General features: G+C 35.6%; 1 protein-coding gene across 3 annotated transcripts in view; it reads left to right on the top strand.

Annotated features, from left to right (window-relative positions):
• Positions 1–16,663, top strand: part of PDE1A (phosphodiesterase 1A, calmodulin-dependent) — a 518,212-nt gene that overhangs the window by 406,910 nt on the left and 94,639 nt on the right. For all 3 annotated transcript variants that reach the window (XM_006864023.1, XM_006864024.1, XM_006864025.1), the window contains 2 exons: positions 8,055–8,155; positions 12,361–12,486. In XM_006864023.1, the coding sequence (XP_006864085.1) occupies positions 8,055–8,155; positions 12,361–12,486 (227 nt within the window). The remainder of the gene's footprint in view (positions 1–8,054; positions 8,156–12,360; positions 12,487–16,663) is intronic.

Here is a 16,663-nt window from a genome sequence, read left to right as displayed (position 1 = left end):
ACGGCACACAACAACAACAACAACAGTATGACGCTGCAATATAATGTGCTAGACTACAAAGTCAGTTTGAACTGTAAAGTTGGTGGTTCAAACTCACCAGCTTCTCCTTGGAAACCACATACAAGGTCACTTTGAGTCTGAACCTACTGGATGGCACTTAACAACAACAATATAAAATGAGTTACAAGTTAAGGAAATAAAAATCAGTTCGAAATTCTACTTTCAATAAAACAAAACAGATGAGTTATATCAATAAAATGTACAAGAGTAATGATTCTCTTTTCCAAACTACTTTAAAAATATCTAAAATTAAGAAAGTACTGTAGCAATAAATAAGAGATTCTCAGAGGAAAAGATTAATGAGAATACAAACAGGAAACATCTTAATAATCAGTTTTGGCATCAAGGAAAATTATATATTTAAATACTTATAAGTAATATATAATTAAAATCCATCTCTGATATTCTAACTTTAATTCATTTGGCAATTATAGCTCCACAGTCTACATTATCATACTGGATATTGAATGCTAGTTGTTTTTTATCACATGTAAATGTGTAATTCCATAAATATAACAAATATCAACACTACTCATCTGCAAGGTTGTCATTCTGTGGTGGCCTGCCTGTTGCTGTGATTCTGGAAGCTATGTCACCTTTAAATGCCAACAGAGTCCCCCATGGTGGACAAATTTCAGCTGAGCTTCCAGACTAAGACAGACTAGGAAGAGGGAGACACAGACTACGTCTGAATACCGAGTCACTGAAAACCTCATGAATAGCACCAGTGTATTGAATATTGAAACATGATGAAGAGCACCAGAATATTGACAGATGGAGTGCTGGGAGATGAGCCCCTGGGATTCATGGCACTCAAAACAGGATTGGGGAAGAGCTGCTTTCTCAAAGTAGAGTTGACTATGGTGATGAGAATGGAGTAAAGCTTTCAGGACCATCATTTGTTGACGGGGCACAACTCAAAATGAAGAAAAGCAGCTCTAAGTATCCATTGATAATCAGAACATGGACTATACAAACTATGACTATGAAAATTGGAAGTTGTCAAAATGAAATGTCAATAATCTGGGAATTTTTGTTGTTAAGTGCCGTTAAGTAGGTTTCAACTCATAGTGACCCTTTATAAGGTTTTCAAGGAGCTGCTTGCAGTTCACCAACCTTGCAGTTCAAACCGACTTTATGGTACAGCACCTTATCCTACAGTACAGCACCAGGACTCCATGTTAGGTATTAATAAGCTGAAATTGACTGGTATTGACAATTTAGAAGCTGACAACCATATGGTTTACTATGCAGGGAATCACAAATTGAAGAGGAATGTCCTTCATTATCAGAAATAACATTTCAAGATATATCTTAAAGTAAATGCTGTCTGTGATAGGAAAATATCCATACACCTACAAGAAGGACCAGTTAATATACCCATTATTCAAATTTACACAGCAACCACTTGGATGATGAAATTCCAAGTCCTTCTATGGCACTGTAGGTTAAGCACTAGACCACAGGATCGGTTTGAACCACAAGAGACAGAAACCCTATAGAAGTTAGCTATAAGACAGAACCTACTGGACAGCACTTAACAGCAATAAAACCAATTTCTTCAGTCTGAAATTGATCAAACATGTAATAAAAATGTATTGATAATTATTGCCAATTGGAATGCAAAGGATGAAAACAAAGAGGAAGGTTCAGTAGTTGGAAAATATGACCTTGGTGTTAGAAATAATGCTGGAGATTTCATGATGAAATTTTGCAAGATCATTGATTTCTTCACTGCAAATACCTTTTATAAACAATATATAAGGTAACTACATATGTGGACCTCACCAGATGGAATACAGACAAATAAAATTAACTACACCTGTGGAAAGAGACGGTTAAACGCCTCCATATCATCAGATAAAACAAGATGAGGGGCAAACTGTGGAACTTATCATCTGCAAGTTCAGGCTGAAGTTGAAGAAAATTAAAACAAGTCCACGAGAGTCAAAATATGACCTTGAATATATCCTACCTGAATTTAGAGATCATCTCAAGTAGAGATTTGATGAATTATACATGAATGACTTAAAACAAGAAGAGTTGTGGGATGCCATCAAGAACATCATGCAGGAAGAAAAGCAGAAAGTCATTAAGAAAAGAAGAAAGAAGGAATATGTATGTCAAAAGAGACTCTGAAACTTGCTCTCCAGCATAGAGATGATAAAGCAAAGGGAAGAAATGAGAAGGTAAAAAAGCTGAATAGAAAATTTCAAACGGCAGCTCGAGAAGATAAAGTCAAATATTATAATAAAATGTGCAAAGACCTGGAGTTGGAAAACCAAAAAGGAAGAACATACTCAGCATTTTTCAAGCAGAAAGAACTGAAGAAAATATTAAAACCTCCATTTGGTTTGAACTGAAAGGTCAGCAGTTCAAACTCACCAGCTACTCTTCAGAAATCCTGTACAGGGTCACTATGAGTCCGAACTGACTCAATGGTACTTAACAACAGCAACAATGGGTAAAATATTGAATGATCCTGAAAGCATCAGTAGAAGATGAAAAGAAGATGTAAAGCTAATGTTCTCCCATGTAAACTATCACATCATTCACAATAAAAACAAACAAACAAAAAGATGGAAAGAATAAAGAGAGTTACTATATCAAAAAGAACTGGTCAATGTTCAACCATTTCAAGAGGTGACATATGATCAAGAGTGAATGACATTGAAGTAAGAAGTCTAAGGTGTGCACTGAAGGCACTGGCAAAGAAAAAGGCTCCAAGAATTGATGGCATACAAATTGAAATCTTTCAACAAATTGATGAAGCACTGGAAGCACACACTCATCTATGCAAAGAAATTTGTAAGAAAGCTACCTTGTCAACTGATTGGAAGAGATCCATAGCTGTGCCCATTCCAAAGAAAGGTGACCCAGCGGAGTGCTAAAATTATTGGACAATATCATTAATATCTCATGCACATACAATTTTGCTAAATAAATTCAAAGCCAGAAGTTGAAGCCAGATTCAGATGAGTTCATGGAACGAGGGCTATATCATTGCTGACATAAGATAGATCTTGGCTGAAATCAGAAAATAGCAGAATGATGTTTACCTGTGCTTTATTTACTACACAAATATTTTTGATAGTGTGGATCATGACAAGCTATGGACAACACTGTGGAGAATGTGCATTCTGTGACATTTAATTGTGCTCATGAGGAACCTGTGCATTGACCAAGAGGCATCCATTCAAACTGAACAAGGGAACAGTGATTTCAAAGTAGGAAGCATGTGTGCCAGGGTTATATTATTCCACTATACTTATTCATTGTGTATGCTGACCAAAGAATCTGAAAAACTAGAATATCTGAAGAAGAACGTAGCATCAGGATTGAAGGAAGACTCATTAGCAACCTGCCTTATGTAGGTGATACAACCTTGTTTACTGAAGTTTAGTGAAGAGGACTTAAAATATTTATTGATGAAGATCAAAGAACATGCCTTCGGTATGGGTTACACCACAATGTAAAGAAAACAAAAATCCTCACCACTGGACCAATAAATAACATCAAGATTAATGGGGAAAAATTGAAGTTGTCAAACACTTCATTTTGCTTAGATCAACCTTCAACACTCATAGAAGCAGCAGTCAAGAAATCAAATGACATATCGCATTAGACAAATCTGCTACATAAGACCTCTTTAAGGTGTTCACGAGCAAAGATGTTAATTTGAGGACTAAGATGCACCTGATGGAAGCCATATATTTGCAATAGCCTCATATGCATGTTAAAGTTGGACATTGCATAAGGACGACTGTGGAAGAACTGATGTATTTGAGTTATGGTGTTGGTAGAGAATATTAAAACTACCATGGACTGCCAAAAGAACTAACAAATCTGTGTTGGACAAAGTACCACCACATTTGCTCCTTAGAAGCCAGGATGGCCAGATGTGGTCTCTCATACTATATTATCAGGAAGGACCAGTCCCTGGAGAAGGACATCATTTTTGGTAAAATGGAAGATCATCAAAAAAGAGGAAGACCCCCAACTAGATGAATTGGCACAGTGGCAGCAGCAGTGGAATCGAGCGTAGCAAAGATTGTGATGTTGGTGCACCACTGGCCAGTGTTTTGTTCTCTTGTACATGAGATCCTTATGAGTGGGTTCCAACTTGACAAGTTTCTTAGAGAGCAAAAATTACTTAACTTCAATTGCTATTCATTTCATTGTATTTAATTCCACTGTCACACTGGGGACATTGGAGATTCATCCAAAATTCCACCTATAATACAAGCCATTAATAAGACTTACAAATGTATGTACCTATTAACACAGGCGTCCTGGTGTGCTGCTGTGGGCTAATGCATCGGACTGCAAGGTTGTTTGAACTGCAAGATTGGCAGTTCATGCTCACCAGCTGCTCCTTGGAAGCCCTATACAGGATCACTATGGGTCAGAACCAATTTGACGGCACTTGACAACAACAACAACATCAACACAGAGCATCTAGTTATATCAGCACCATTTCTAGTTATATCAGCTTCTTTTGGTTCATCCAACTGTGAAGTATATCTAGTTGAATTGAAATCACTAAGGATCTGTTAGTTGCTTGTTTTGCAGGTTCAATACCTCAAACAATATATTTAAGGTAATAAATTCAATAAAATCCTATTTATTTTGTATTTTCCTATGTGGCAAGTCTTATGATAGACACTGTGCAGACATTAGTTTGAAACTCTCAGTAACCCACAGAAGAATAATTGTAATTCATTTTTATATGTACAGTTGCTGAGAGGGTAAATAACTACTTGCCCGAGGATCAACAAAGATCTAAACCCAGGATTGTCTGGGTCCACAGTCTGATTGCACTGCTCTATGTTTCCACCTTGTAAATGTAACACTGATGAAATGAAATTCAACAGACAAATATTAAATCTTTATTTTATTCCAAATAACATTCTGGGTTGTGTGAAATCAGAAAGATTAAAAAGATGATGCATTTGGAAGCTGTGAAGTTTAACAGTTTTCATCTCCTTCGTTTTTAAAATCTGAACCAACCTAGAGTCCCTTTTTGCATTTTGATCAGAGTCCAAACTAATCAGCTCTGATCAACTGAATCCATCAACTTTCTCCATTCTCTCCACCCTTTTCAACTCTACTTTCTTGACTCTTCAACACAATTTTACTATTGACAACACAATTAACTTCATTTCCCAACACAATTTTACGAATGACAATTCAGTTTTCTATACTATCATTCTGCATTTGCTCTTTCTTATTTCCATTGCTCTTTGTGCTAACCCCCAAGTAGTTCTGAAACTGTTCTTCTTCCACTGCCACAAAATAGTCATTCCGATCTTCTGTCCTCCAGTTGCATCTTTATATTGCTGCCTTGTATCATTTATTCATGCAATTTGTATTATTTTTGCTTTGGACAAGATCTTTGTTTCAAGTATATAGAAAAAGATTTATTAAGAGCAATCAAGCCCCATATAATTTTTTATCCTTAATTCCTATTATCAAGTACCATCTCCTTACAGCAGTACCCAGTAGAACCTTCTGTGTTGACAGAAATCCCCTATAACTGCACTGTTCTTATGGTAGCCAATTGTCATAAATGCCTATTCAGAATTAAAATGTGGGTAATGTGGGTTATTGCGCCAGACTGCAAAGCCATTTGAACTGCAAGGTCGGCAGTTCAAGCTCACCAGCTGCTCCTAGGAAACCCTAAACAGGATCACTATAGGTTGGAACCGACTTGACAGCACTTAACAACAACAATACAACTGAAAGAATGAATTTAATATTGTTTCATTGTGATTACCTTTAAATAGCTACATGGGGTTATACTGGACAGCACAGAAAGTTATGCAGAATGTGAGCAATGAATAAACAGAATTAAAATAAAATTAGTTCTGAATGATCTTATAATAGTAGGGAAATTTTGTTAAGCCACCACCTCATAGCAGAAAGATCAATTTCAATGGGGTCTATAGCACTGAATATGTGAAAAGCATTTTTTTTCTTCTTCAGTATTAAATGTAATTGTGCAGTCACAATAAACAATGTAAGTATTCTATAGAATACACATTAAAAACAGATTTGCTAAATCTGTTGCTAAATCATCAAAATCTTTAAATATTAAAAAAAATAAGGTTAATTTATCACATGAGCAAAGTGAATATTTTCAACTATCACCTAGAAATTTTTCATATAGTAGAATGTTGTATAAAACTTGTACTATAAGAGATTTTAAATATGGATGCTATGTTAAAATCACTAATATGGAATTGATTTGATGCTATGGAAAATTGGCAAGACTATGAGTTCAAAATCCAATCAAAGTTCACCTTGAAATAACAGGAAAAAACTCATTTTCGAATTTGCAGTAAAAATTATGTCCAAATTTTTTAACTTAGAACATGAAACAACAATTGACCTCATGAAGAATATATTATTCATGTGCTACTGTTGTTGCTTTTGTTGTCTTTGAGTACATTCTGATCTATAGCAACATTAAGTATAACAAAACAAAGCATAGTCTTGTCCTGTGACATCCGAACAATCATTGTGATGTTTGAGCCCCTGGGAGCAGTCACTATGTCAATCCATCTCCTTAAAGGTCTTCCTCTATTTTGCTGACTCTCCCAAGCATGTTATTCTCCAGGAGCCTATCCCTCCTGATAATATGTCCAAAGTATATGAGATGAAGTCTTGCCATCCTTACTTCTAAGGAACATTCTGGCTGTACTTATTCCCAGACAAATTCATTTATTTTTCTAACAGTTCCCGGAATATTTAGTAGTCTTAGGCAACAGAACAATTCACAGGCATCAATGCGCCTATGGTTTTCCTTATTCATTATCCAGCTTTGCTTGTATATGAGGTGATTGAACATACAATGACTTGCTCAGACGCACCTTAGTGAGAACTTTGATTTTTAATACTTTAAAGTGATATTTTGCAGTAGATTCTCACAAGGCATCATTTGATTTCTTGATCATTAGTTCCATAAGTGCTTCTTGTGGATCCAAGTAAAATGAAATTCTTGACCATTTTAACCTTTTTTCTTCATTTATTATGATATTGCTTATCGGTCAAATTGTGAAGATTTTAGTGTCTTTAAGGTGAGGTGTAATCCATATCTAAAGCTGTAGTTTGATCTTCTTCAATATGCATTCTAGTTCCTTTTCACTTTCAGCAAGGAAAGTTGTGTCATCTTCATATCATAGGTTTTTAATGAATCTTCTTCCAATTCTGACACCGAATTCTTCTTCATATGTTCACGATTCTCAGATTATATGCTCGGCATAAAAACTGAGTAAGCATGGTGAACAGCTTCAACCCTAACATATACCTTCCTTGATTTTAAACCATGCCGTATCGCCTTGTTCAATTTGAATGACTGTGTCTTGGTAGATGTTCAGCTTTCACATAAGCAAAAAGGAATGTACTAAGATTCCCATTCTTCAAAATGCTGTCCATAATTTGTTATTATCCAATAAGTTGGGTGCCTTGCATATTCTATAAAACACAAGTAAACTTTTTTCTGATATTCTCTGCTTCCAGTCAAGATTCAACAGATGTTAGCAATGGCATTCTTTGTTGAACATTTTCTGAGTTTGAGACTTGAATTTCTGGCAATTCCCTATCAGTGTACTGTAGCAACAGCAATGATTTTTAATTATCTTTAGTTGTGGTGCTGTAGGATAAACATTGGACTGCTAATTGGAAGGTTGGTGGTTCAAACCCACCAATGACTCCTCAGAAAACTTATATAGGGTAGCTATGAGTTGGAGCCAACTTGACAGTACTTAACTGTTAGAAATTAAATATTTAATATTTAATAAGCTTTAATTGCATGTGACACTAATGATATTATTTCAATAATTATTCTTGTGATGGATGTGAAATAGGAAGAAAAAATACCTAAAATCAATAAAACATTATTTTATATGGTTATGCATACTGGGATCATTTTTGTAGAATGACAATATGGCCTCTACTTTCAAAGTCTGATGACTCTTTCTTGAATTTGCTAGCACTGGCTCACCGAACTGGAAATATTGGCAATGGTTTTTGCTGCTGCCATTCATGATTACGAGCACACAGGGACCACAAACAACTTTCACATTCAGACAAGGTAAGTTAGACAAAGCATTAACAACTTTTCAAAATGAAGATTTGAAAGTTATTCTTCTCTATAGTACTTTTAAGTGTAGTGTAGTGCTTACGAATAGGGCTGCGAACCACAAGGTTAGAAGTTCGAAACTACTAGCTGTTCCGTGGGAAAAAGATGAGGCTTTCTGCTCTTGTAAAGATTTACAGCCTTGGAATCTCTATATAGGGTCGCTATGAGTCAGGACCGATTCCATGGCACATAACAACAACAACATATTACTTTTAAAAGGATAAAATAATGAAAATGTCAAGTAAGGATATTTAAGGTATATTTCTTAAGCTGCTTGTACTTAAATAAATCAAATATTATTTATGAATATTCTTTTGTGTATTTTCCAACATATTTAGAAATTTAAAAAACAGTTAAAAATAATTTTTCTCTTCTCAGAACTTGCACCATTAACTATAATACAGCTGAGTCTTTTATTCACTGAAGTAAATCTTGCAACTTATTGTTTACAATATTGGCTTTACTGTCATTTTATATTTGAAAAAAAAAACACCCAAAAACACTTATGTAAATAAAGCCTAAAGCATAGAAACCTCACTTCCTGGTTAGCACAAAGTGTTAAAATTATAATAATTGAAAAACAAAAAAAGAGGGTTCTTTGATGTAAGTGATAATGGCTATTATTAGAATCAAAATATAAGAATGGAAGGTACACGAAGGTCTTTATAACTGACCTGACAGCTCTATGTTTGAGAAGCTAGTTAGGATCCAACTTACTTTATATATATGGGATTCTACAATTGCTTTTATTAGTCAGGGATGCTTGAGTTGGAGATGCTGTTAGAGACTGCTGTTTCTCTGGAATCACTGCAGAATAGCTACTCTTTTTGTTTTGTTTTGTTTTTTTATAACTTTTTTTTGTGACTTCAGTGATGGTTTACAGACAAGATTATCAGTTTTAAATTCAACAAAAACCATACACTTTATTTCATCTTAATGATTATAATCCCTCAATGTAACATCATTGGCCCCACTTTCTTCTGGTGATTCTTGTTTCCATTCCTCCTCCTTTTTCCAACCCTTCTGAAAGTAGTCCTCAGGAAAATGCTAACCTTTTGTTCATGAATTGTTGACCATTCGAAGAGTGCATTCACTAGTGTTGTTTCCTCCTATATACCTATCTGCCAGTTGGCTGAAGAACCTCTACTTTTGCTGAGGGAAAATTAAGCCTACTTAATCTTTGTATGTTGTTTGTTCATTTGCTATTTGGTTTAGAGAATTTCTAATTTTCCATTGAGAAGAAATTATTTTGATATGGAGAGCATAAAATAGAATTTTTTTTTTTAAATAAACATTTTGTAGGGGCATTCTGAGATAGGGAAGCTATTAACTCACACATTTTGAGAGTGTTGGGAGTTGTTGGCTTTTATGTTAAGCATAAAAGGAAAGGAAGACTATGCAGATCATTGTTGGAGCTGGACCCTTCAACAGGACAAGTTTTAAGGATTGGAAAACATAATAGTGAATTTGTTACCTGTGAATAATTCTTGTCCTCTCTGCTTTGATAAGTGAAGGCAATGGACTGGCTCTAGTGTTAGATGATCATTTCTAGATTTCTCTTTTTACCATCTGTCTGTGATTGGATAGAGTCCTATTTGACTTACATCTCAGCAGCTTCATAAAAGAAAACAGTGGGGAGAAGAGAGAGAGTAGAGAAGTATCACTCTTTTATAATTTTATATTAAGAAACTATAAAAAGGAAAAAGTGATTTGCATTTTATTTACTGCTTATAAAATGCCAACTACAATTAATTATTGAATGGATTAATTGTACATGAAGTTGAATATTATGTAAACAAAACCTTTGTAATGACCACAATTGCAGCAATAAAGCTGGTTTATTTTTTTTTTTTTTGCTTTCCCTATCACCTTCACATTTTGTCCAAGGAGAAATAAGGTCTTATGTGACTAATATCACTAATTCTATTGTATTGTATGTTTTCATTGTAATTTGAGTTTCAAATAGTTTTCCAACATCAAAATCCACTTATTTTGTAATGCAAAATGACTGAAAAGTATTTAAAATACAGTACAAGGTTACATTTGAGTTCAATACAGATATTATAATTCATGAAATCATTGAAAGTATAAATAAATGAAAATCATTTCTTCTTTGCAGAAAGAAAATGCTAAGCTACATGTTACCATGGATACTGGATGTTGCTTAGAGTCTTGTTCTTTTCTTAGCAAAGACCTTCAAAGTAAACACTAAGACCTTGCTGCATTATTAGCATCAGTTGGATTAATCAGACATAACCATGTTCACTTTGCTACATTTAAATTTGATCTAAAAACACACCTCTCCTAAGTTCTGAAAGAAAGAGATAGTGATATGTGGAGCCTCATCATGTAATAACCCCACCAAAACAGCCATAGTTAGATTTGGTTCATCTAATAAAAAACTATGAATGATAAATTATAGTGTTTTTTTTTTCCATGATACCAACAAACTTCTAGAAAATACATTGTAATTTACTTGGGCAAAATCTATTTGATTCTCTCTTAAATATGCATTGAATGTATGTTTCCCTTGTTCTAGTTTCTGTGTATTGAGCTATGGTTGTTGATAAAGGGATTTTTCGGTCTTAGCTAAGATCATTAAAAGTTCCCCTACATTGGTTTAGATTGGGTGGTGGAAAAGCACTGGATGGCAAGGTCAGTTTGAACCACAAGGTTGGCAGTTCAAACTCACCAGTCACTCCTGAGACCCTGTGATTGCTATGAGTCAGAACCGACTCGATGGCACTTAACAACAACAAAAAGCACTCAACTATTTGTCCAAAGCTTGATAGTTCAAATCCACCCAGGGGAGCCTGGGGAAACAGGTCTGACAATCAACGTTTGAAAGGTCACAGCCTTGAAACCCTTTTGGGAACAGTTTGACCCAGCACACATTGGGATCTCCATGAGTTGGAATCAACTGTATGGCAACTAATAAAAACAACAGTAACTCACTGAAAAGCCTTAAAACCAAAAATCTTAATAAGATGGCAAGGAGAAATGTTCTAAAATTTATGTGGTGCTCTAGGATAAAGCACTGAACTACAAGGTTGATTTGAATCACAAGGTCAGCACTTCAAACTCACCAGCCACTCCTCAGAAACCCTATACAGAGTGGCTATGCATCAGAACTGGCTAGATGGCACTTAAAAACAATAACCAACATATGAAAGAAAGTGATGTTGGGGACAGTGATGTTGATGCTGGATGTTGGGGACAGTGGTAGCAAAGTGGCTACAGATTTCAACTTGACTTTCCTTTTTCTATTTGTGTTATCCTACTTCTAACTTGTCAAGTTTTATGTGTGATTTCATAGCTTCCACTCCACACTTGCAAAATGATCTGTAGCCTAGAGTGGTAAGGGAAGGAGATGCAAGGGTTCCATTGTACTAGTCTGAAAATGTTTGGAATTGTTTAAACCTTATGCTAGAAAACCAAATTCAACAATTCAATGTTATGAAGGAATAGGAAAAATAAATAAAAACCTTCCTTTTATGAATTTATCATTTAATATAAAGTGTTCATTATAAATTTCTGTTAAAACATATATTTCAAGTTGTGTTAAAAATTGTTTTCACTGGTTTAATATAAGCCCAAATACACTATAATATTCAGTTAGTTGCAGCATTATAGGGGGATAAAAATAGAATCATAGAGCAAATGATTTTAACATTCACTATTCAGAGAAAAAGATGGAGACCCCCAGCGAGATGGATTGGCAAAGTGGTAGCATCAATGGGCTCAAGCGTGGCAACAATAGTGAGGTTGGCCCAGGATCGGGCAGTGTTTCATTCGGCTGTGCATAAAGTCGCTGTGAGTTGGTACCGACTTGATGGCACCTAACAACAACATTCCAAAGAAATTTTAGTCTAAAGAATGACTACAAAAAGGTTTGTTCATTCACTGATTGAGTGGAAAACTAGATAATTTTTTTTCTCTTTAGAATATCTTGGGTATTTCACAAGTGTTTGGATTGTAAATTGAAAGGAAAGGCATAAACACATTAATACTATGACAAAAGGAACCTGATTATTTCCAAGTTTTTGGTATTCAATTGTAAGATTTTTAATTTATGGAATGTCTTGAAACAAGTTCTTTCATTAGACACCTTGAAAGTCTAAAGAAATCCTAAATGGAGCATTGTGTTTTATTCTTAGGTCAGATGTTGCCATTTTGTATAATGACCGTTCAGTCCTTGAGAATCACCATGTGAGTGCAGCCTATCGACTCATGCAAGAAGAAGAAATGAATATATTGGCAAATTTATCCAAAGATGACTGGAGGTGAGTTTCAGAGGTGCTGAAGAGAAAATTTAATTTTACTACAAGCATAAATTATATGATTTACTGTGAAGAAAATAAATGAAATTTAATGGTTTATTCATACTACAAACTCATTAACAATCAAATGAATGACTCTGAGAAGGATGGGAATCTTCACTCAAGACCTAGACTCTATTAGATGGAGCTGTAATATTTCCAGGTCATTTCAACATCTATATGCACCCAAGTTAATCTGTAATTCTATACATCACACAAGGAATACTTTAATTAAACATAAATACATATTCTCTGTAATGGGGTTCTATTCAATTTGTACCAATTGTTGTTGTTAGGTGCTGTCAAGTGAGTTCTAACTCATAGTGACCCTGTGTACAACAGAATGAACCACTGCCCAGTCTTCTGCCTTCCTCATAACTGTTACACTTGATCCCATTACTGCTTCCACTGTGCTAATACTTCTCTTTGAGGGTCTTCCTCTTTTTCACTGAGCCTCCATTTTACCAAGCATGATGTCCTTCTCCAGGGATTGGTTCCTCCTGATAACATGTCCAAAGTATGAGAGATGTAGTTTTGACATCTGGCTTCTAAAGAGTATTCTGGTTGTCCTTCATCCAACACAGATGTGTTTATTGTTTTGGCAGTTCATGGTACTTTCAGTATTCTTCTCTAACCCCATAATTCAAATCCACCAATTGTTCTATGGTATTCTTTATTCATTATAAAAATTTCACATGCATATGAGGCCATTTCAAATACCATGGCTTGGGTCAGGTGCACTTTAGTCCTCCAACTGACATTTTTGATCTTGAAAGATTTAAAGAGGTCTTGTTCAGCAGATTTGTCTAATGCAATACATTATTTGATTTCTTGACTGCTGCCTCCATTAGTGTTGATAGAAGTCTTTGTACCAATTATGTGACCCTATACAAGTTCAAATTTTTAGTGACATACTGACTCATATTTTATTTTTCTATATATGGGTCAAGTTTTTCTTTTAAACCAAGAATTTAAAAAAAATATTTTAATTAAAAATCACCAATATATTAACATAACCCAAGTGTAAAGGGAAATACATATTAAAAGTGTTCCTGAAGCATCTTCTTGCCTAAAACAAACAATATGGAATGGTGCTATTTGCTGCCATGTAGTGAAAAATAGTAAGATGTAACCCTGCCACTTTCTATAAGCTTTCTTCATTTCTTCTTGATCCCTTAGTCATTATCATCCTCTTTCATTTGACTATCTGACTGGTCAATTTGGAACACAAAAATATAGCCTATTTAAATTTGAATGTCAGATAAGCACAGAATGTTTTTAATAAAAATATATCCTAAATAAATGCAATTAAGTTATGGTGTTGGCAAAGAATATTAAAAGCATGGACTGCCAGAAAAACAAACAACCCTCTCTTGGAAGAAGGATAGCCAGAATTCTCCTTAGAAACTTCATCTTTTATATTTTGGACTTGTTATTGAAAAGAATCATTCACTGAAGAAAGACATTATGCTTGGTAAAGTAGAGGGTCAGCAAAAAAGCGAAAACCGTTCAACAAAATGGATTGACACAGTGCCAGTACCATTGAGTTTAAACACAACAATTGTGAAAATACCACAGAACCAAGCAGTGCTTCATTCAGCTGTGCACAGGGTCACTATGATTGGAACCAACTCAATGGTACCTAACAGCAACAAAATTTTGCATGGGACATACCTATATTAAAAAAAAAAAAAAAAGTTTCCATCATTATCTGATATGCATGTTTACCTGGATGCACCTATATTTTTATCTTTACTAGCCTTTCCCACTAGATGTTCTGCCTGAAAACAAAAGGAGAGAGGGGACTGAGTATAGTGATTTCCATGTACTTTACCTAACAGCAAATGTGCAATGTCCAAATTTAACTTTCATATTTAGTTCTACTAGTAGATTTTCTTAGTTCTTCACGGAAATTTTGTACTCTAAAGCAGATGTTAGTCTCAGGAGACAGATGTTTTTATGTTATGAAAAGCTACCATAGTTTGCAGAAACCCAGGAACTTGGTAGTTGACAAGCTATAGAAACTCTACACATGAAGTATTAACGTCTCCATACTCTTAAGGGTTTGAGATAAGAAAGAGTACAAAGACTAAGAAGTGAAATCCACTGATCCCAGAGTCTCCATAAAGTGAGAACTGCTTCTTTCAGCAAGCAGTGTTTTTGAGAAAATCATAAATTGCATTTATTTAGGTTATTGTACATTGTTTAGGCCATTGTAAAATTATCATTTGCTTTTTATTCTCAAATTTGTTTACATTGATTTGGTAAAATAACTTTCTTGAAATTGTGCCATTGGTATCAGGCATATGGTATAGAAATATATACTACATCAAAGACTCATAAACATTTTGGTCTTTTAACCTTTACCATTGTGGTACAGTACATTTGCTTGATACAACTCTTCTATCCATAGTGTTTACAACTCCCAGCAAATGATTGGGTGCAACCATTCAAATAGGCGTACAGGACTCTAATGTGGGGATTGGTTGGTTTTGCCATTCCACTGTGTTTAAAATGAGCCTCCTCAAAAGCAGGAACAAGGGCTCTCAGACCATCAATTAAGAAGATGCACAAGCAGAGGCATGGACACAGCATGTCCTTTGGATCATGAGATCCCTGCATTGAGAAGAGGTGGCTGTGGCACCACCAAACGTGAAGCACCAGAGCACAAGGTAGAACAGTGAACTTCCCAGCCCATGGAGGAAGCAAACGCAGAGAGTATTTTTAACACTTGCTGGAGCAGGACAGAAGCCAAAACACCATGTGCCAAGAGGCTTAGGATGAGAAAGAGGCATGCCTGTGGTAAGGCTGGGAAGAAACTGTCTTAAACAGGGAATTGCAGTTTCCTGAGTTGTTTCTGATCCTAAATTGTATCCAGGTACCTTCTTTAATAAGGAGCTCTGGTAGCATAGTAGTTACAGATCAGGCTACGAACTGCAAGGTCAGCAGTTCAAAACTACAAGCCGTTCTATGGGAGAAAGATGAGAGTCTCTGCTCCCGTAAAGATTTACAGTCTCGGAAACCCTGTACAGGCAGGGTTGCTATGAGTTGGAACCGACTCCACAGCACATAACCACCACCACTACCATAATGGAGTCCTGGTGTGGCGCTGTGGGTTAATGCACTATACTGCAAAGTCGGTTTGAACTGCAAGGTTGGTAGTTCAAGCTCAACCAGTTGCTTCTTGGAAACCCTTTACGGGGTCGCTATGGGTCAGAAATGACTCGACGGCACTTCACAACAATATCAACCTTCTTTAATAAACCAAATAATCATGAGTATTGTCTGTAAGTTCTGTCAGGCCATTGTTAGCAGATTATTGAACCCAGAAGAGAAGTGACAAGTACTTTGGGAAGGATGGTTGGTGTCGGAATAAAGAAGGTTGAAGGGTGGAGGCATGTCTGATCTCTGCCTCACAGGAATTGACCTTTGACGGGTGATTCTCCTTTTTCCCTCGTGTGAAGCTGGAGGAGTTCAGACACTATAGAGGAGATCAGACACTGATTCCTTGTCTTTTTTACAGCCATTTTAACAATGAATCATTTTGATTATATGATTTATATATTGAACTTTGTTGTTGTTATTGTTGTTAATCCGCAGGGCCATACCAGGACTCCTTATACTGAACTTTACTATTGTTTAAAAAGTGTTTATTGTGAATTGAGTGAAGGCTTGCCGAGCAGATTATCAGTTTTAGATTCACCAAAGCATACAGTTCATTTCATATCAATGAGGGCAACCCCTCAATGTAACTTCACTTATCTGTTTCTTGATTCCTCCTTCACTCCCCCCTACATGCTTATCTATTATTTGCCTTAAAATTGAGCCACAGAGATTCTTTACTATTTCAGAAATTAAAGCTGCGTGGTAAAACTATGAGCTAGAACACCACTGTTGTTGTTGTTATTAAGTCTGTTCTGACTCATAGAGACCCTGTAATAGGGTTTCTAAAGAGCAGCTGGTGGATGGTGGATTGGAACTGCCAACCTTGCTGTTAGCAGCTCAGTGCTTAGCATAAAAAGTATTTGAAAATGTTATGAATGAGAAGACTCCAAATAAGTCTTCTGGTGGTGGTGTGCAGTGGAATCTGTTCCTAATTATAGCAACCCTGCCTAGGGTTTCTGAGGCTGTAAATATTGAC

This window comes from Chrysochloris asiatica, unplaced genomic scaffold (genome assembly GCF_000296735.1).
Source record: "Chrysochloris asiatica unplaced genomic scaffold, ChrAsi1.0 scaffold00059, whole genome shotgun sequence".
Taxonomy (NCBI): Eukaryota; Metazoa; Chordata; class Mammalia; order Afrosoricida; family Chrysochloridae; genus Chrysochloris; species Chrysochloris asiatica.
Note: the sequence above shows the minus strand (reverse complement) of the source record. Positions and strands in the feature narration are given on the sequence as shown.